Here is a 23,575-nt window from a genome sequence, read left to right as displayed (position 1 = left end):
AGCCCTGCTCCTTCTCCTCCTCCCCGCGCGAAGGGTCAGCATCAGGTATCTCCTGATCATCCTGGTATCTCACCTCCTCCTCCCGGGAAGAAGACATCTGAGCCAGCCTACTCCTCGATCCAGATGAGAAACCAGCCTCATCCATCTGGACGGGTACTGGTACTCGACCCCGTCCCTGTGTAGCCGCCAGCTGAGACGCCCGCTCGCATCTGGTCGACGCTGTCTGAGTCTCTCTGCCCTGTCGGATTCGTGCAGGGATGCCTGATATTTTCCTGAAAACATTGAAATCCATAAGAATCAAGAAAAGAAAAACATTTCGGAAAATAGTTCGGAAATGCATTTCCGAAAACACCTACTTGACCAGTTTCGGAAGTGCACTTCCGAAACTGGTCAGGGAGGTGTTTTCGAAAATGCACTTCCGAAACCCCCTTGCGAACACCAGTTTTACATAAACCCATTTCCTCCCTAAATGCTTCAAAATCAAATTTTTACTAACTAAACACACACATTGTTTTATTGTTTATATGAATTAATTTCAATTTTTAAACTAAACTAATTAAAACTAAACTAAACTAAACTAATTAAATTAAAATTAATTAAAACTAAACTAAATTAATTAAATTAAAACTAAATTTATTAAAAGTAAACTAAATAAAATAAAACTAATTTTAATGAAATTTAAACTAAACTAATTCAATTAAAACTGAATTAATTTAAATTAAACTAAATAAATTAAAACTAACTTAATTAAATTGAGAACTAAACTAACTTAATTAAATTAAAATAACACTGAATTAATTTAAATTAAAACTTACTTAATTAAATTTATAAACTAACTTAATTAACCCATTTTAATGTTAAAAAACTAAATTAATATTATTATATTTATATTTAAATTTAATTTAATTTTAATTTTATTAATTTCAGTTTAGTATATTTAAGTTTAGTTTAATATATTTCAATTTATTTTAATTTATTTATTTTAATTTATATTATTTTCACTTTATTTTAGTAAATGTTTATAAAGTTTAATTTATTTCCGTAAATGTTGTAATATATTTCAGTTTATTTTATATGAATTTAATCATCATACTAAATTATAATCCTAACATTTCTTCCCGTCAAATATTTTTACTAATTAATTAAATAAAATTATTAGTAATTATTTAATTACTATTAAACCCCTATTTTTTTTCAATTAATTAAATAATTTTTAATTAATTAATAATAAGTTTATATAAACCCATCACTTCAAATAATCCTTAATTAAATAATTTTTAATTAATTAATAATAAGTTCATATAAACCCACCATTTCAAGTAATCCCACGAAACCTCTCCATCATTTTACCAATTAATTAAAATAAAATTATTAATCATATAAATAAATGACTTTCAACCCATTTTTTAAATTAATAACATTTATTAATCTATTATATATTGGTAAAATTTCATTTCATAATTAGAGCATTTCATAAGTATGGTACATTTTTAGTAATTATTATACTTTTTATTTTAGAATTGTTTCAATATTCTTTTTAAGATGATTTCGATTGGATATGGTTTTTGATTTTTTTTTGTCAATTGATTTTTTAGTGTATTGGAGTTTCGTATAACCTATAAGAGATTTGTTATTGATTATGCAATTTTTGTTATAATAATATATAAATATGAATGTTTAATGGGAAAGAGTTGCTAAAATCCATGTTAATATGAATTGTTCGTGGTAATTTAGGTGTGCTTTTGATATCAAAATTTTCTTTTCTTGTTCATCTCAATCACATTACAAGTTATCACATTTAAAAATGCAAATAAAAAGTAAATATCACTAATTAACATTTAATAAATAATAATAAAATTAAAAAACTCATTCATTCACTTACTAATTTTCTCTTTAACTTCCCTCCTATTTATTTCTATTATATTAGTAATTCTTTTAACTTCCTTTCTCTCATGTCTTACCGTGATTTTCTTATTTAATTTTTTGTTAATTCAAAAAATAGTCAAACTTTCAATAACCTCCACTAAACTCATTACTTCATTGCATAACCAACAAAATATCTATTTACAACACGAACACATAAGCATACTACATCATTTAATAACCATAACTTCATCCACTAACCACATAAATCCGACATAAATAGGACACCCAAAGAAAACTTCATTGCATTTTTTTTTCAATTTTTTTTACAAATTAATTAAGTAAGTTTTCTCTCATTATGTTAATTAATTTATTATTAACTAAATAATATCATATAATATTATAGTATCTCTCCGTTTTCTATTTAATTATAAATTAATTTACTTAATTAATTAAAATAAATTAAGTTTAATAAATTAAAAAAAATTAAGAAACCTCAAATTTCTATCTCCAACTTCTATTCCCACTCGATCACATCTCTAACTTCTCTCTCCACTTTCTTTCTATTTGATTATAAATTCTCCAGTAACTCACTTTTATAAATTCCCCACTAACTCAATGTTATACATTCTCAACTATTTACACATTTTTAAAACAACATTTCATTTTCTTCTTGAAAATGGAACTGGTATCATCAAACTCCCACTGGCAAGTTCTTTCAACATCAATTGAAAGATGGAATGTATGTGATGGTAGTTGCAAGGTGCTTTTTGTGATCATGGTAGTTGCAAGGTGCTTTTTGTGATCAAGGTTTGCAAGATTATCCCCTAAGACATGCAAATTATTTTATAGTCTGTTATATGAATTTATGTAATGGAGTCCACAGTTAGACAGAGATATTGTATTTAAGATTGACATCTTCTACTTAGAATCACTCAAAAGCATATTTGTATTTATATGTCCATTTCTTTATCAGGTGAGAAATTCATTAACAAATGTGCCTCATAAAATAAATAAAAAATATTTATTTATTGTATTTTTTTTCTTTTATTGATTGTTTCTATTTTTCTACTGTTATATATTTTTTTTACTTTTTGTCTATCCATAAATTAGCATGCCATGAATTTTTTGCATGTATTATTATTAATTTTTTTTTGTTTATATTATTTGTTTCCATTTTTCATACTTTTAATTTCTTTATATTTTTTGTCTGTCCATATATTAGCATGCCATGATTTTTTTTTGTATGTGTAACTATAAGCATGTTATGGATGGAAAATTGCACATTAAATTAACACATTTTTCGTTTATGTCTCTAAATTTTCTAATTAATTATATTGCTATATATTTTTTCTTTTACTTCACATGTAAATAGTAGAATCAAGTGGCCCAAAATAAGTTATTATTTAATTCATCTTTTTTCAACTAACAACGATCTCTAACTCTATAAATCAATTGATATGTTTTTAGACAATTTATTAATAATAATTAATAAGTAATTTAATACATATATAATGATAATTCAATAATATATGTCCGTGCATCGCACGGGTAGACGGCTAGTTTCAATTTATTTTAATTTAGTATATATTAATTTTAGTTTAATATATTAATTTTTTTATATTTAAACATATATACATATAGTTTTATATAAATATATTATATGTTAAAAACTATAAAAGTTTTATTAAAAATTAAAAATTAAAAATTAAAAATTAAAAGAGAATTAAAATCTTTAAAAAAAATAAAAAGGAAATAATAACATTATAAAGAAGATTAAAATTAGAAAAAGAAAACAAAAATATTAGTGACCAAAATTTTGGTCTCTAATTTTCTTATATAAATTAAATTGTATATGAAAAAAAATTTCGTGACCGATTTAGTGACCTCTTAAAATTGGCTCATGAATATCAAATTTTGGTGGTTAATTCGGTCACTACAGTGACCGAAATGTCGATCACAAAATTTTGGTCTCTAAATTGATGGTTGATTTGTTTTAGTGACCGATTTAGTGACCTCTTAAAATTGGCTCATGAATATCAATTTTGGTGGCTAATTCGGTCACTAAAGTGACCAAAAAAATTTCAATCACTAAATTGGTCACTAAAAGCAAATTTTCTAGTAGTGTGTGTTGCTTAGGCGGTTGCTCAGGGGATTGTTGATGCACAAGAAAGAAAAGTGCGCCATGAAGCTGATGCAAAGGCGAGAGAGGATTGAATTACGACTTTACTAACTTCCATCAGAGACTTCGTCAACCTATCCATCAGTTCGAGGTTCTCAGATGCATAAATTCACCAATGCTCCCACCCACCTCCATCTTAGCATATCATTTCATTAATTCATGTTTAATATAATTTTCTTGCTATTAACTTTGTTAGTCTTTTGTGTCTTCCACCACGTGTTATGTGGTGATTTTGGTTTGAATGATTATGGTATATCTATATTTGATGTTTTGATTAATTCTGATGTTTCATTTTATGTTTTAGTGCAGATTATTTTTTTGATCTCTTTGTCCATTGAAAATGTGTTCATGTTTGCGTAATTGCATTAAATGTTTGCTCATTTATAATATGGACACATTATTAGTGTCTATGTATATCTATTGATTTTGTCATTGCTTGCGATTTTAGGTATTATTGTTGCTCTCTATTTTATTTGTCAAAGGGTAGAAGTTTATGAGATAACTTTAAGTTTCACGCACGTAACTATTGAATGTAGGGGGAGCCTAAGCCACTATGTAAGGAACTAAAATATCCCAAAATTTTCCAAACAAAATAAAGGGAGAATGAAATTACTCTATTGGTATTAATATCAATTTAATTCGTTTTAATGTTTTTCTGCATTTTATTTTATCGTATTTTGAGTCCCTCACAATTGTCCCTCATTTTCTCATAGGTTGAAATTACTTTTCATGTTTTAAAATTAACGTTTTACCAAAGTCAACACAAGCTAATTTGAATCAAAAAGCTTGTCGCTTGAATCGAGAAACTCATGCAAACAAAACTCTCAGTCAGATTAACCATGAAGTGTATTTCTGAGTGTTGATTTCTTGAGTTCGTAAAGTATTTGTGTGATATTTTTTCTAAAAAGTTCATCTTCTTTCTCATACTAAACACACCATTATCGAGTGTTGCTTAACTCTAGGAGATAATGTGAGTTCTTTTTGTCAATGGATTCATTAGGTACTCTAATATTCTTGTGCATATTTTTTTTGGGTAGAAGAATCAGGTTGTGGATACGTGGAGATTGACATTTAGTGAAGAAAATTAAGAAATTCTTCTCCAAAAGGTCTTGGAATTTTTAGCTTCTTCAACAAGCTTGTTGTTTCTCTATTATTTGAATTGGCATTATGTTTGATAAAACTAATATAGCAGTAATTAGTTGAGTAGGAATTATACTTGTAAGAGAAAACAGGTTGAAGATCTACTTGACAGAAGAACATGTTGTGTTGAAGTGTTTCAACATCTGGAAGTAACATGTCAAAGAAGATGTCGAAACATGTTCCATTCGACATCGCGCCTGAATCAGAACTATTGTTGATTGAATCTGGCTCAGCAATTAACAGCAATGCAGAATATTACTAACCAATATTATGCAATCATATGTGGCGCAAAGAAGAACCTGGAAGAATCAAATCAGAATATGTTTGATTGGAGACTTTCTAATTTGGATATCTATTAGGAAGATTTGTTTGAAGATCTATTTTGTAGGAGAATCTTTTGGAGATTTGTTACAACATATTTGTTGTAATTAGAAGCCCAAGTCCAGTTGGGAATAGGTTATAAATAGAAGCTTTGTAACCTAGGTTTAGAATTAAACCAATATGTAAAAATTATAAGGGTTGTGTTGGTATATGAACCACCCGGTTTGTGGGATTGTCATCGTGTTCTCACTCAGAAGCCTTTAGGTAATGTGTTGAGTATTGTTCTTGGAGGAAGCTTTTAAGCAACTCCAAGTATGTGTTCTTAGTCTAGAGTCAAGGCTTAGTATGGAGGGAAGTATGACTTCCTGCCCGGCATAGGAGTGTGTCTCCTCATCATGGAAGTGTGTCTTCTATTCTCTAGATACAGGATTGTGGAAATTAGGTCGTTGGTACAGCTCCTGGGACTGGAAATTGTACAACACAATTGCGATGGTTGAAAGTGAGATGGGTTTCTCATATCTAGGAGAGGATCTTAGGTAGAAGGGTCATTGGGTAGGGATTAAGTGAAGGGTTGTAAACGGGGAGTTTAGCTCTGAATTAATACTTCGGATAGTGGACTTCATTCCTAGCTTGGTATGCCCCAGAGTATGTGTGTTTGTCACCGAACTGGGTTAACAATTCTTGTGTGCACTTTACTTTTCAGCAACTACTCTAATTGTCTTTGTCTTGCATATGTTGTTGACAACAGACCAGATGTCTCGACATCCTATGAGACATCTGAGTTCTGCTATACCAAAATTTCAAAGCTCAAAGACTCGGACAAGAGAATTCTAGTAAAATTAAGTGAAGATTATTACGAGCGAAAACTTGGAGTGTTTTGGTTATGAGAAGGTGGATTGATTCAAAATTGTAGATCTTGGAGGTTTTGTAGCCTAGTGAGTTGTGTGCAGTTGAAGAAAAATAAAGAATAACATATGTAGTTGTTTGATCAAAGTTTTCTATACTAAAAGACACTTCGTAAATTTTTCTGTTAGTGGAAGAATCAATAAATTTTGATGGCTTGTCATTAGACACTTGACTAGGTGCAAGCGAGGACGACACACCAATCCAATATAAAGTTAGGTGTAGATTTTCTTGATCCATCACTTTTTAATTTTAGTATGAATTTGCATGTTTTTAGATTTTTATTTGTTTTCTAGTTTGCATATCATTTGGTTTTTATTGTTCATAGCAATTTAATGTTTAAGCTTAAGTATGTGTTAGATCTAGTTTACTTGTTTTGATTCGGGATAACAAAAATATTCGTACCCGTGGATATATGCGGATATAATCTGTCACAGATATGGTGCTGGTTACTTAATGGATATCCACGGATAAAATAAATGGATATTTAAATACTCATTTGTTAATGAATACGGACGCGGGTTTAATGATACTCGTGCCAACGGATATCCTTAACCTAATAAATTATAAAAATTATTTATATATCATTAGTTTATTAGACCTTGTCTTTTCATCTTTTTAAAAAATCAGTCCTCTCATATTTTATCTCTTCCTCCATAACTCACGATCACAATATATTTTATTTGTTTTGGTTGAAAATGAAATGTATGGATTTAATGTTTTGGTGAAAAGGAAGAAAATTAATGAGAAGAAGATGTATTATTAAGTTGAGAGTGAATTGTATGGATGTTATGTGATAATAACTTTTAGAGTTCTTTAAATGAAACTGAAAATATATTTTTAAAATAATTTTAGAAAAAAATATTATCCATGGATATCTGTAAACATCTACGAGTATCTTAAAATTCGTGGATTATCCGCTTAGCAGTTACCTGCACGAATATGGGGCAGATACAAATATCATATTCATCTAGCGGGGCGGACACGAATATCATAGTATTCATTCCTATAGATATCCATTTACTTCCCTAATTTTAATAATAATGTCTATGATGTCACTTAACTAAATGCTTCCACGATTTCTCTCAAGTAAAACTTCATTCCTTAAACTCTAAGATTGATAAATTAAAATACAACGATCCTAGTCATATCTACTCAACTTTTCTCACTAAATTACCACAATTGTACATCCTGAAATATTTTTATCAGGGTCGGAGTGTGAACTCGGACATAGAATGGAATATAGATCAGTATACAAGACTGTTTCTAAGGACTGGATTTGACTATTCATCCGTGTCTTGGTGGGTATGAAGTCGAATAGGGATGGCCGGTAGCAGCCCAACAGGGATCTAGCCCAGGGACCAGATTCGACTATCTAGCTAGGTCTTGACCAGGTATGAAGTCGGATGGGGGTAGCCGGTATCAACTCAATCGGGATGTAGCCCAGGGGGCAGTCCATATAAGTAGGAAATCGGGTATGGGAACGACCTACTAAGGTAGTCTACATGAAATTGAACCTGGGGAGACGACGGCAGTTACATGACTTTGATTACATGAGTTTATGGTGACGATAGAACTTACGGTTTCATGAATGGAATAGGGACGCCGAAAGGCTCACATTTAATGAGGTAATGAGAGGCTGACAGAGGTTTATATAAAGGACATGCATGAATAGAAAGGATATATGGAAACATGCGGAACAAGCACAAAACAGACATAGAATATCCATACATCTGAGGCTCTCCCTGACCATAAAAAAAACTAACCTTTTTAATGTTTTCGCAAGAACAACAATCAATACTTTTAAGAGATAATCCTAAACTATTAATGACTTGTCTTTCTTTTTATTGATTTCAATTTCATTTATATTTTTCTTTTTTTACTTCATTTTATTATTCAAGTTAAAATTTTATGGGTTAAATATGTTATAGGTCCCCGTAAATATCTCAAAATCTGGTTTTAGTCACTCTAATATTTTTGTTCAAATAATCGTCTCTATAAAATTTTCTGTTCCTATTATGCATCCCTGCCGTCAATTCTACTTAACGGACGCATACGTGGACAATGACTTGGCATTTTTTTTATAAATATTTTTATGAAGCTATGCTAAGTTGTCAATTATACAAAGTTTAACTTAGGAAAAACCTTACTAAGACGTTTTCACATTGTGTTTACATAGAAAAAACCCTAAAATCAATTTCTTTTCATTCCTCTGCTAGGGATAAGTTTTTGTTCCCAAAAGAAGGTGAAGTTGCTCTCCACGATTCCATTCATTTTCGTCACCTTTAACAATCTTTGTTGTACTTGTCACGACTTGATTTAGTTTGCTATGGTTGCAGATTCTTCATTTTGCTTCTCATGATAGGGTTGTGGTCCCAAACAAGGGTTGAAAGGTGCATGCTTGTGGTCCCTCGACGTTGAATCTGAGGTAGGTCCAGTTGTCTATTATTAGATTCCAGTTTGTCTAATCTTGGTCTGGTATAAAAAATATTTATTGTGGGTACAATGTTTATTGTCGTTTTCACTGCATTTTTTTAGGAATGGCTTTATTTAAGGTAATATTTTACATCATTTTATTATTTTTTTAAAAAATAAATTAAAATTTTAAAATAATTTGAACTAAATTATCGCTATCCAAGTTAAATTCATGGTAGGAAATAATTCACCTAAATTTTAATGGTTGTTGTTGTTCTGTAAATTAGATAGATTAATAACTTTCTATTTTTTTTCTTCCTTCCATTTCTCACGGTACTAAACAATGGTTCTCCCTTTTTATTTCCCTTATTCAATTCTCTATTCAACACACATATAAGTAAAATAGAGATTTAGAGAAATCTTATTATTACACCAATTGCATCAGAATCCTAACATTAGAGAGTTCAAAATGTCACATGAATGCGCATTACATAACGAAAATTTCCAGATTTCATGCCAAGCTCCATGCTTCCATCAATTTTGTGGGACGTGCCGAATGTACGACTGGCTTTGGCGAGGCTTTCACCGATGTCATTGTCCGATATGCGATGAACCGATAAATCTTTTGATTCCAACATTAGATATAAATTCTCGCCATAACCCGGAAGTTCTGTCGAAAATAAATGCGTATAACCATATGTTTGGTCTTACATCTAATATTCCCTTTTGTTTTCTTTATCTTTTCCTTATTAGGGATGTTCTTACCAATAAAGTATCTCCTACGACTTTTTTCAATGCTCGTTTCTTCATTAGTGTGAGTTCTTAATAACTCAATTTCATTATTTTTATCATCTTGTTTTTCCTATTCAAATTTGAGGAATTTGTAATATGGAAATCCTTACCAGAATCATTGTCTTCTTTTTTTGTTGTTGTTGCAGATAATAATGTTATATGCATACTACATGTACTTCCCTTGGAGAGGTAATAGTGTATTTTATTATATTAATATGGTTAATTTATTTTAATTTAAATTCAATTATTACTCGTTATATTTTGCTATTTTGTTGGATTTGTGAAATTGTTTCTTTTAATTTTATGATTGAGTTTTCCTTTTTTTTCTTGTTCTTTTTGCAGAGATATTTGGAACAAGAATACTTTCTCCTCTAGTCGGGCTATTCTGGATGCCACATACAGTTTCCGTCTATAAATCGAAACTTTGCAACCGTTATAGGAGTAATTTTAGAGAGTAAGAAAATTATAACAAAAGATGGTGAAAGTAGAGCTTATTAGATGTGAATATTCAAATGTAATGGTCCTTAACAAAGATGTCTTATCTTGCTCATGCACTGTTGTTTTACTACTGGTCTCCAACTATTTCGTAATGTCATTATTATCACAAAAATATGCTCAAAACCTAAATTTAAACATCTTTTATGACAAACTTCAAAATATATATTATTTAAAAAATCTCCTAAACCAAAAAATATATCTCTTCATTTTTTAAACATTAATTCTTTACAAAAAATATAAAATTATTATAGTATTTTTTATTTTATATTTGTCAAAATGATTTTTATACCTAACATTTAAAAGCTTCACAAATTATGTTGATAATTATTATTAAAAAAAATTCAAAAAAAAAAAATATGTTAAATAATTGAAGTAGATAAAATTTATAAAAATAGTAATTTAAAAATGGAACTAAAGATGAAGTAATAGGATAATCTAAAGTTCATAAGCATTTCATTTTAATAATTTAATAATATAAAATAAAAATATTTTACGAAACTAAAAATTATGTGTTAAAGAAAAGAAGTAGATAAAATATTATAAAAAATAAAAATTTAAAAATAAAAATAAATATTAATTGATATGATAGTTTAAAGTTTATAAGCATTTTATTTTAATATTTTAATAATATAAAATAAAAATATTTTTTTAACATTGTTTATAAAATAATTTTCTTCATTTATATTAAAATATTTATTCTTGCAGGAAATTGATGTACCTAGGAAGTTCATTGATTGGGTCATGGCTAGTGTCACTACAGTTTCATACAAGTTTAATGTCAATGGGAATTTGACTGACTTTATGCAAGCTAAGAGAGGGATCAGGCAGGGTGATCCTTTGACACCCCTGCTTTTTGTGATCATCATGGAATATATGCATAGAATTATGCAAAAGATGCAATTTGATCCTGATTTCAAACATCATGCTAAGTGTAAAAAGTTAAAGCTTACTAATTTGATTTTTGTGCTCCTTTTCTGTAAAGGAGATCCCACTTCTGTTGAAAAGATTCAGAATGCCTTTAAAATTTTCTGTGATTCCACTGGATTGATAGCAAACCCTGATTTTATCATGATCACTAATCACTGTTATTGGTAGGTGTTGTTCATTAACCTTAATCTAGGCCTTTTTTTATTTTTTCTATTAAACCATAGTTAACTTTTGTCCCCTTCAGGGTTTGTTTTTGCCTTACCCTTTTTTGTTTGTCTCAATTACTATTTTTTTTTATCTGCCACGTTATAATTGTTGAGAACTTTAATGCACTAACATTTTTCTTCTTTGTGTCCAAATTTCAGGGTTAATCAAAGATCTTTCAGCCACGCACCTCACCCGACCAAAAAGCTAAGTTTTCTAATTTCTTTGTTTAATGACATTTTATTTTGCCTTATAAAATATAAATTAGGGTTTACTTTCAAATGTCGATGAATTACTCCTACACTCACCCCTATTATTGTCCGTTTAATTCTCAGATGTTCAGAGTCAATCAAGGGTTCGAGGAGGATCAAGGCAAGGCATTCAAAGATGCGTAAATTAACTGTTGTGCATTCTTATTTTCTGCCTTTATTTTTATATTACCCTATAAGGGTTTTATTGTAATAGATTAGGTTTATTTTTCCGCCTTTTAATTTCCCCCATCCCCGCAGGTGTTTATTGTAATAACGTAGGATATTAATTGAATCTAGATCACTAATTTACAAGATAAATATCATCGAAGTTAACAACGTGATTGTGCACCCACGCACCTTTAGGGTAACCCTTCTTGTTGCCTGTTGCCTTATCACATGCTGCCTTGTTGCCTCTAAGTATACTAAATAGTCAAGTCTCTCGATTCCGAGGATACCTAAAGCAATGTTTCCTTAAAGTTATTGAAACTCCCTCGAAGCTGCCTTATAAAAATGATGGTCCCAATTGCTAAGGTATCCTCGCATGATACCTAAAAAGATAAAATGACTATTATATCCTTCCCTTAGACTACCTGCTCTCTTTATGGCATGGGACAGTCTTATGGCGAACGTTTATTCTCGATGACCCTTAAACATCCAATTGAAAGACTTCCCGCCCTCTTATGGTATGGATAGACCCTTTCGCCTGAAAAGCTAAAAGAACATTTTTCAAACTTAGGGTAGGTAACTTTTAATTGCTTGCTCAATTCAAATTCAAAAATTCAAAATCTTTTCCCACTTCTTTTCAAAGAATATTTTCAAAAAGACTACGCTTATTTACAAGCTAAAGTTCTTATTCAAATTCCTGTTCACACCCTACTTTTCAAATAATTCAAACATTTTGAAAAACAAAAGGTGAGCTAAGCAATTAAGAGCCCATGGATAACCATGGATACAAAGGGTGCCTTACACCTTCCCTTTGTATAACCTACCCCCTGAACTCAAAATCTTTCAAAGGTCTTTCCTGTTCTTTTAGCCTTTCCAATTGGATAAAATAAAAGTAGGTGGCGACTCTTGCTATCTGCACATTCCTTAAAAGAGTTCACCATATTACATCAACAACTCGCAAGAGTGAGATGACTTCAGCTTAAGATTATCCTCTTCGAAGATCCTACTACAGCCCACCAAATCGATAAATCGCTGAATTCTCTGGTACCTGATTCCTTGCTTGATCTCATCACGAAGACCATTCTCAAACTTGATGCACTTTGAGAATTCACTAGCCTCGTCATTGTTGTAGTGAACATAGTACTTCGCCAACTCAACAAATTTCGAAGCATACTCTGGTACCGTCATATTACCCTGAGTCAGCTCCGAAAATTCAATCTCTTTCCTGCCTCGAACGTTGTAACACCCTTCTAAACCCCACGACAATTAATCAAATTAAATCAGAGTAACATGCACAAGGGCGTCACAATTAATAAATAAAAATAAACCGCATCGGTCACAAGTCATGCACGCACTGAAGACACAATCTTAACATAACTCATAAATAAACGATCCCATGTTTACACAGCGGAATAAGTCATCAAACTAGCATTACATCGTCAATGTTGTAATCCTCAAATAAAATAAACAAAACAGAGTTAATGTCATAAACTAAAATAGCGTTCCCCAGTGTTACACCTATCAGAGCATGACCCGACGCTAACCGACACATTGACTCATGAGCTAATCCTCACCGAGTCGAAGCCGCTATCCTCAATCTGAAAAATATAGTGTAAGGGTGAGTCTCATTCGCAATTAACAAATATTATTGTATTACAAATAACAGTACATCAACAGTCATATTATTCACCCAACTCATCTATATCCAGATCACCCATCAACATACATACATACCATCAAAACAGTACAAGAGTATACATATAGTCATGTTATCAAATCCATGCAAATGAATGCAACTGACTCTATGCATGTGGTACCAACATCATCAATGGGAATCACCCACCGACCGATCTATCATCATCCAGATACGGCCCTGCCAGCACAAATTCCACACAATGGGAATTCTGCCGTTCACTGAATCCTCTCATCATCTAGGATTCAGTCCTCATCAATGCTTATGAATGCATGCAAACATATATATAACATACTTTCATCATCTCCATTCTATGAGTAGCATCATCTATACTCATTTCATCATCATCATCATCATTATTAAGCATGTCCATATATACATTAACATCATTCAATATAATCAATCATCAGTAAACCACAAAATCACATTACAAAGTTTACACAGTCTCAAACAGCATACAAAACAGGCCTACAGATCGAAAGTTACGCATCCTTGAACTTTCCAGACGAATCACAAAATAGGATTTTCACACACAGCGACCATACGCGTATCACCAAGTCCATACGCATATCGCCCTATTCCATACGCGTATCATACGCGTTTCACCAGGGTCAAAATGGCCAAAAAACAACCTCATACGCGTATCAGCCTTGCCATACGCGTATCACCAGAATAAATTTCCTCTTTTAAAATTCCCATACGCGTATGAGCATCCTCATACGCTCCTCATACGCAAATCACCAGTACATGGTATTTGGGACAGGGCAGTTGCGTATCATACGCGTATAGCCCTTGGAGAATGTCCCTCATACGCGTATGACCTCATCCCATACGCGTATGACACTGTTCCTTACGCGAAAAACCAGAAAATGCCCAGAATTCTGCAGTTTCGTAACAGTCCAATTCTCACTCGATTCTACTCATACCAGTTCACGATTTTGAGTATAAAACAGTCCATTTACACGTTTTCATACACAAGATTCGTTCATATGGATTAATATATCACCCTATATCAATTCATACATCAAAAATGCCCTAATCTAATCAATTTTTAGAACTCAAAACCTAACTCTGACATACAAATCGAATTGACTCAACAACACAACTACTCATACACTATTTATCTATAATCACAATAAGAGATGATAATTGGAAGAGTCCCCCCTAGGGATGGCAATGGGAAGGGTTTGGGCAGGGTACTATAGTACCCGTCCCCATACCCGCAGTTTAAAAAAATCCCCGTACCCGAGCCCAAACCCGCGTGGGTATCAATATTCATGCCTGTACCCGAACCCTGTGGGTACTTCAATGCCCATACCCATATCCGTTTACCCGCATTAATAGTAAAATTAAATCTTTTATTTACAAAATATCATATAATTTAAGTCTTTTTAACAATATTAAAAAAATTATGTATGTTATTGTTGAGTTAAGAAACAAATAAACACAATGTGTAATGATTTAATAGCGATATATTTTTAAAAAAATTTAAAATCATGCATTTTTATATAATAATATAAATGACATTATAAAATATATAATGTGGGTATGGGGCGGGTTGGGTAGTAAGGTACCCGTGCCCGCACCCATACCCGTATATTTTAATGGATAATTACCCGTGCCCGTGCCCATACCCATTTTTATGGGTATTTACCCTACCCGATATGGGGTTTTTTGTGGGTATCCACTGGGGATGGGCCAAATTGCCATCCCTAGTCCCCCCTTACCTTAGCCAAATTCTTGATCTTCGGTCTCTTCCTCTTTGTTCCTCTTTCACGTTCTTCGTGTTCCAACTTCTCTCTTTTCACGTTCTCCTCTTTCCTTCCCAATTCTAATTATTTTATGAAAAATAATAATAAAATTAGTAAAGGGACTTCCTATATCACACCCCCCTCCTTTACTATTTCTCACATGGCCCAAATGCCATAAACCATTATTTTCACAAAAACCTTAATAATTCTAATTATTAATTCAATATTCCAAATTAAATTAATATTAAAATTATACGGGTGTTACAAATGTCCTCAGGAAAATACCTCCTCAGAAACTCTCTTTTGAACACAGCCCAAGAAATAGCTACACCATCAGCCTCCAGTTCAGTTCTGGTAGCCATCCACCAATCATCAGCCTCTTTGGACAACATATGTGTACCATACCTCACTTTCAGATTCTCAGCACAATCGATGACCTTGAAAATCCTCTCGATCTCCTTAAGCCACTTCTGAGCACCTTCAGGATCATGCGTGCCCTTGAACAACGGAGGATTGTTCCTCTGAAAACTGTTTAGCTGCCCGTCAGCACCAATACCAGCTCCATTGGCATTCCCTCCCAGTACACCAGCAATCATGCCCAGAGCCTCAGCAATTGCGTCGTCGTTTCTTCCTCCTCTTCCGGCAATTGTTCTGCTAAATATAAAACAATATTCATTCCAACAAGAAGTATCGATAGTGTCAACCTTACACTAATCGCATACGAGGGATTGACTGACACTAAGAATCTGACTCAAACGACCGACTATGCTCTGATACCACTATTGTAACACCCTTCTAAACCTCGCGGAAATTTAAATAAATATATCAGAGTAAAAACATATACACAAGGGTGCCACAATTATTTAAAACAGATAATTCAACCATGGTCAAAGTCATGCTTCATTAGGAAACGGTTCACCAAAACACAATCATGTTTATCACAGCGGAATAGGAAACATCATTAATAAAACCAAAAGAAAATATAATTCAACACCAAATAAAATAGAGTAATCTCAGAAAACTCTATAACTATCATTCCCCAGTGTTACAAGACCAGAGCATGACCGACACGACCCAACATAAACGGATAAACTCTACGAGTCATCCTCACCGAGCACTAATGCCACTACTCCTCAATCTGAAAAATGACAACATGTAAGGGTGAGTCTCATTCTCAATTAGTAAATATTATGAAATTCATAAATAACAAGCATAATAATATACCGTTCCCTCAATTATACATATTCAGATTCACATCTATTATTCATTAATTCACACAATAATAGATTACAACACATAACATAGAAATCCATACAATCATGTTATGACGAAATGCATATGACACAACTGACACTATGCATGTGGTACCAATAAACCGTGGAACTAACCGATCTACGCCTCATCGAGATACGGCCCACCGACACAATTTCCGCACAATGGGAAATATATCCACCAACGATCCAAACATCACCGGGATCCAATATCAAATGCATATGAATGAATGAAACACACATAACATACTTAAAACATCATCGAATCACGATGAACAATTCATCTCAACACCACATCACCGAATGAGTATGTACATGTTTTCAACATCATTCAAATAGTCATGCATTCATCACAATCATAATAATAATCACAATCAATTCATTTTCACACCAAATACATTGTCACACCTATCTCATATGCACACAATGTTCAATTCTCATCAAGTAATTAAATCGAGTTTTAAAGAAATAAAGTCGGCTACTGCCCATATTCATCATTCATCATATAAAACATTTAATTACTTGCACAACGCCCAAAATGGCACTAAGAAATGATTCACGGATCAAAAGATACGTTATTTTAAAGTTTGGAAAAATTCACACACATCAAGGTTCGCTCAGCGACGCAAGGCAGAAGCGAAATCCTTCAGACCTCCGCTTAGCGGACCTCTAGCGACGTCAAACAGAAGCGAATTACGTTGGGACCTCCGCTCAGCGGACCCTCTCCGCTCAGCGGACCTGCGATTTTAGCAATTCTCAGGTCTGCAACAGACCCTGCGATTCCACCTAGTTTCAGTCCAAAATCGACCCCAAACATCACATACAGGCATATAATCATCATACATTTAATCATACACCACAAAACATCATTTAAACTCATTATTAACCAAATAGTTCACACAATCATCATTAATTCAATCCAAATTATAACACCTTAACCTAACAATCCCAGTGTCTAATTGAACCAAACCATACATCAATCTACCTATTACCTAAGACCACATAATATATACTAAAAGGAAGAGTCCCCCCTTACCTCGATGAATCTCTTGAATGCTCTCCTTCCGATTTCACGTTCTTGCCTCTTTCTCTTCTCTTACCCTTTTCACGTGTTCTTCTTTTCTCCCCAAATGGTTCCTTTTCTTATTTTATGAAAAATAAAATAAAATGAACACCACTTAGTAAAAAGGCCTAACCAAATAGCACCCCTCTTTTACTCACATCACACCATAAGCCCAATAGCTCTTATTCCATCAGTTCTAATTAAATTCAAATAAAATACTAAAATTTCAATTATTTAATTTAAATCCAAATTAAATTAATAAACTGAAATTATGGGGTGTTAAAGACGAGGTCTGCAAAGAGATGAAAAGGAAAGAAATGAAAAGTGAATAAGAAATTGTGGAATGAAAGGGTATAGACGATGTTAGCAATTGTTCATAGGTTTTCAAAATGTGGAGGGAAAACCCAATGGATATTAAGATGCAACAACAAGTTTTATAAAAAGAGAATGTCACTTGAACTAATAGAGAAAACTGATTGGTTGGAATAAAAATTTAAATTAGCAAATTACAAAAAATGTTATTTTGAAAGGAAAATTTTATTTGCAAGAAAGGTATTTTAGAGTGTTTGGTAGCATGTTCTATTATTAAGTAGGTAGTTGATTGATATCATCCTTTTTACTCCTTTCGCTTGTTTCTTCTTCTTAAGAAGAAGTAAATATTTCTTCCAGTAATACAATATAAAAAAGAAATCAACTAAATCAATCAATTCTTAAAACTTTGTCTATATTATGATGTAAAAATAAAAATAATTAATAAACACAATACTTACATGCTAATCATATGTTAATCATATGTTAAGAAATTGTCGTTGAAATGTTTTACATACAAAAAATAATTTGTTGATATTGTGGATTGCTGGTGTTATTAAGTGACTATAATAATGGTTCAAATATGGAAGGTAGTTATGATAGTAATATGGATTCAAAAGAAATATTGAAGTTGACATAAACCATAATATTCTTTTCATAATGTTAAAATGTTTTTAAAATTGACGAGCACACCCACACTTATAATCCAAAAATTATGACACCCTAATTTTCAAAATAATATAAATATATTTTATATTTAAATTTCCTTATTAAAAAAAACAATTTTTAGATGTAAGACATCACACCTGACACCATCAATCAACAGAACCAATTCATTTTAAAATTCTTCATATTTAATTTTTTTTCATAAATAGATATTTTTATATAAGAGAGATTAATTTTTTGACATATAATCATTGCAAACACCAAACACTATTATGTTAAAAACATTATAAATATATTATCTGCAGAGACAGATACCGTATATCATTTGAATATTTGTGAATGAAATTTCATTTGAATCTTCAAATCTAATAGGCTCTACTTCACCCTCTCATGTTATAATTTTCCACCCTCTAAAATTACCACCGTGACGGATGCAAAGTTCCGATTTATAGACAGAAGCAGTACGTGATAACCAGATTAGCCATAATAGATAAACTATTATTATTCCAAATTTCTCTGCCAAAAAAACAGAAACTTCAAAAATAAAACTTAAAGAAATAATTTCTCAAATCCAACAAAATAGAAAAATTTAACAAGTAATTGATTTGAAATTGAAATCAATAATCAATATACATATATTACCTCTTAAAGGGCTTAACATGTACGCAAGATTCATTGTAAACTGCATAAAACAGACAATGTAAATTAGTAGCAATTTAATCATAATAAAAAATTGAAATTTTATTTAACTATAATTTAAATGTAATAAATATTTTATAAAATATTATTTAGTCACAATTTAAGTTTAACTGTGACAAATTTTTGATTCTGCATGGTAGCTCGCTTTCAAAGACTGTGGCGCCTATAGATCAAAATTTTAATTTGAATAGAAATAACAAGATGATAAAATAATAAAATAGGGTTATGAAGAACTTACACTAATGAAGAATCCAGCATTCAAAAGAATAGTAGAGGATACATTATTGGTAAGAAGATCCCTAAAAAGCACATGATAAAGAAAGAAAAATGGAAAGTTAGATATAGGACCAAACATATGGTTGTAAGCATGTATTTTAGCCAAAACTTGAGGGTTTTGACGAGATTTGTTCTTTAACGTTGGAATCAAAAAATCGACGGGTTTATCACAAATTGGACATTTGCAGCGCTCAAAATCTCGCCACATCCAAATATACATCATACATGTTCCACAGATCCAGTGATAACATGTCGCTTGACATGAAATCTGGAATTTTTTGTCGCATGTTAAACATTCATGTGACATTTTGAACAATACAATGTTATGATTTTTTTGAATCTTAATTTTACGTGTGCCTTGAATAGAGAAATTACAGAGAAAGCAAATAAAAGGGAGAACGATTTTTTAGTTGGAGAAGAAATGGAAGGAAGAAATTTTCTATTTTCATGTTTGATTTTATCAAAGGAAAGAAATAAACACGTATTAATCCATCTACAATACACAACAACAACAACAACCATTCAAATTAGAGTAAAAAAGGACACACGTCACACATATTCTATTAAAACTAGAACTAGAATGTTGCAATTGCAATGGTTTGCACGGTTTTATTTGTTAAAATAAATTTGGCTTAATTGCATTTTTAATCCCTCTATTTTGTCTTTTTTTTTTTTATTTTGATCTCTCTATTTTAAAACTTACTATTTTAGTCTCCTTTTAAAGTTTTTCGTACAATTTCCATTCCCTATTTTGTTTTTTTTTTCTGCAAAATTAGTCTCTATTTTTTGTCCCTTTTTCGTTAGAAAATTCACAACGGGACCAAAATCGTGGTTTTAAAAATAGGGGCACCAAAATCGGAAAAAAAGATAAAATAGGAGAATCAAAATTGCAATTAAGCCAATAAATTTTTTGAACATAACTTCTATAGTTTTTAATATGAATTAACTTTAAAATTTATGATGAAAATAATAATTAAGATGAAGAGAAATATGTAGTGTTTTAAAAACTGGATCGGACATCAAACAGGTGAAGGTATTGGGTCACTGGTTTATTGGTCAAACTACTGAGTCTCTGGTCGAACCGCATAACTAAACCGGGTTAAATCGGATAACTCGGTTGAATAAACCGGTCGTTATAACAAAATTATATAGGTATAAAATCTGTCTAACCGGATGATTCAGTCTCTATAAAATATAACTAATACTTAAATTTTTTGAAAATATCATATTATAAATAAACTCACAAGTTCATAATTTAAATTCAAATTTTACACATAGGTATCACACACAATAAAATAGTACATAATTATAAAATATAATTGCAAACAAAAGTTTAATTGAATAATTTATTACAAAATAATTTCATTGTCTACTAAATTTAATTTCAAAAAAAGAAAAATTATTTCAATGTTGGGATCTCCTTCTTCAATATCAAAATCATCGATAAAAAATCCACCGCATCTGCAACAATTTTTTATTTTATTTTTTATTTTAATTTTTCACTAAAATAATCAAAACGACGTTGTTTTAATTTTTTTTAAAAAAAATTAAAAAATGCATTTAAACTGCCAGTTCACAAAACTTTCGGCCTACTTAACCTTGAAGGTCCAAACCATCCCTGAGCCCATAAGGAGCAAACAGTGTCAGGCTACTCGAGGACCCAACGGCACTAGAGTAAGCTACTTGGTGCTCGGCATGAGTGCTCCCCGCGAGCACCCCACTTGTCGAGGACCTGCCTCCTCACTTAAACCCGAGCACGTCAAAGCGCGCTCCCCACGAGCACTTTCTCTTCCGAGGACCCTTATCTTCGTAGGGTTCCTTCACATACAACCCCCCGAATAACGCGGAGTCCACGTGGTCCCTAAAAGACCGCGTCTCCCTTAAACTTTGGAGTGGTTGACCAGGACGGAGAGCACTCACGCATGTCCGATATTTCCGCCTAGGAAACCTGGCAGTCTCCTAGTTGGGCCTGGAAATCCAGCGCTGGGGACTATAAATATCCTCTTTCACTGGAGGGTCAGGTATTCATTCTCTTTTAACCTTTAGCTCGTACTTGCACTCCCTTGCTCGCTTTCTTACTTGGCATCGGAGTACCTTGCAAGTACACCCCCTTCATTTCTCAAAGATCCAGTTCCGAGCAGGCCTTAACGATCCGTCTGATCGGGTACGATCAGTGGCGCCGTCTGTGGGAAACAAGCTTCCCCGTCTTTAACAAACAAAGATCAAAGCAAATTCATCCTACGATCATCATGGTCGGCAACAACAACAATACCAACCAAGCTCCTGACCCCTTCCACCTCGATCCCCTCATTCTTGTACCACACCTGACGGGCAGAATCGACACCGAAGGAAAGAACATCAGTCCACTGCTGACGGGCCAGGGAGACCAAGGCACGAGGTCTCTCAACCCACTAGGAACGAGCAAGCTCAAGTTCAAAACAACAGGAACGAGCAAGCTCAAATCCAGAACAACGAAGCTGACTCCAAGGACGGACGTCACGCTTCCTCCTTCACTCATACCTCCCAGAGGCAAGAGACCCAGTACGAGGACAACCATGAGCAAATTGACATCCCCGAGGATGCTGACCGCACGGCCGTTGTCCTGCTCGCGGCCCTCAAAAAGACCAATCGCCTCATTCAGCAACAGAGTGAACAAATTGATAGGCTGGAAAGGAAGCGACGCCACATCCGGAGCATTGAAGCCGTCATGGACTACCACGTGGCCCGAGGATCTATCAAATGTCGGATCTTTCCGATTACGCTTAGGAAAGGAGTGATGACCTGTCACAGGAACCTTCCTCCAAACTCCATCCACTCTTGGTCAGAACTCAAGAAATTCTTCTCGAACCACTTCACAGCCTCTCGTCGGCAGCCGAAGTCTGAAGCGTCCCTCGAGGCTGTAATTCAAGGGGCAACGAACCTCTCCGAGAATACCTCGACAAGTTCAATAAAGAGGACGTTCAGGTGCAGACAACTGATCACATGAAGAGATACCTCCTAGAACGGGGACTCCTCCCCGACAGTGACTTTAAGAAAGTTATCAAAATCGAGAAAGTACGCACCATGGACGTCCTTCTGCTCAAAGCTCAAGCCTACATCGCCTATGAGGAAGGAGAATCAGCCGTGAAGAAAGGCTCGAGAGGCAACGACGCTACCCGTAGTTCAAGCCAAGACTATTCTCTTTCTCGCCGAGGCAACGAAAAGAGAAAAGACGACAAACCCCGTGACACTAAGGAGCAGAGAGGACCAGTTGGTCGGTTCAAAAACTACACCCCGCTGATCACTTCTCGCGGGCGCATTCTGACAGAGTGCAAAAACACAGAGTTCAAAAACTCCAACGTTCGGCCCCCGAAGCCAAATCCCACCAGACCGGGGACTGACAAGTCCAAATACTGGAAGTACAACAAGAGTCATGGGGACCTAACAGACGAGTGCATACACCTGAAAGACGCCATCAAGACTGTGATCAAAGAAGGTTGTCTCTCCAAGTATACGAAGAAAGGAGAGATTTCTCGGCGAGAAGGGCAAGGGAATTTTGACGGGGATAATTCACCAGATGACAGACCATTGCAGGTTGCCCTATCCGTCACCCGACCAGAAGACTTCATACCCTCGGTCGAAGTTGTAACACCCTTATAATTTTAATATTAATTTAATTGGAATATTGAATTAATAATTAGGATTATTAAGGATTTTTGTGAAAATAATGGTTTATGGCAATTGGGCCATGTGAGGAAATAGTGAAAGAAGGAGGTGTGATATAGTAATCCTTTTTACTAATTTTATTATTATTTTCATAAAACAATTGGATTTGGAAAGAAAGAAAGAATGTGAAAGAACAGAGGTTTTGTGGAACACGAAGAACTGAAGGAGAACTGTAGAGGGAGAAACCAAAAGATCAAGAATTTGGCTAAGGTAAGGGGGACTCTCCATTTAATCTCTATTATCGTGTTGTGAAAGATGATGTTGATTAGGAATATTGTTTAGATCAATAGGTTATTGTGGTGTCGTTTTCTTTTACCTCCCCGTTTCACTTGGGAGGACGGCACGCTAGACCCTTCACGCGAAATTTGGAAGGAGAATGCGCCCGTGGTGGGATGAATTTTGTTTCAGTTCTTCCTACGATATCACACGAACTTTCTTATTTGTCCTACGAGTAGGAAAGGGGAAAAAAGATCTCAACTAA

The 23,575-nt window shown here is 33.1% G+C and overlaps 2 protein-coding genes across 2 annotated transcripts; one reads left to right on the top strand and one right to left on the bottom strand.

Annotated features, from left to right (window-relative positions):
• Positions 1 to 9,258: 9,258 nt before the first annotated feature.
• Positions 9,259 to 11,777, top strand: LOC131611550 (uncharacterized). The gene is made up of 4 exons (XM_058883525.1): positions 9,259 to 9,638; positions 9,763 to 9,805; positions 9,959 to 10,070; positions 10,820 to 11,777. The coding sequence occupies exons 1-4, from the start codon at positions 9,294 to 9,296 to the stop codon at positions 10,905 to 10,907; spliced, it is 588 nt and encodes a 195-aa protein (XP_058739508.1). The 5' UTR covers positions 9,259 to 9,293; the 3' UTR covers positions 10,908 to 11,777.
• Positions 11,778 to 18,685: 6,908 nt separating this feature from the next.
• On the bottom strand, positions 18,686 to 19,797 carry LOC131611549 (uncharacterized). Its single transcript, XM_058883524.1, has 3 exons — positions 19,352 to 19,797; positions 19,057 to 19,096; positions 18,686 to 18,930 (listed from the first exon to the last, which is right to left on the bottom strand). The coding sequence occupies exons 1-3, from the start codon at positions 19,694 to 19,696 to the stop codon at positions 18,803 to 18,805; spliced, it is 513 nt and encodes a 170-aa protein (XP_058739507.1). The 5' UTR covers positions 19,697 to 19,797; the 3' UTR covers positions 18,686 to 18,802.
• Positions 19,798 to 23,575: the final 3,778 nt, after the last annotated feature.

Source organism: Vicia villosa, linkage group LG6, assembly GCF_029867415.1.
Source record: "Vicia villosa cultivar HV-30 ecotype Madison, WI linkage group LG6, Vvil1.0, whole genome shotgun sequence".
Taxonomy (NCBI): Eukaryota; Viridiplantae; Streptophyta; class Magnoliopsida; order Fabales; family Fabaceae; genus Vicia; species Vicia villosa.
This window is presented reverse-complemented; position numbering and strand designations above follow the sequence as displayed.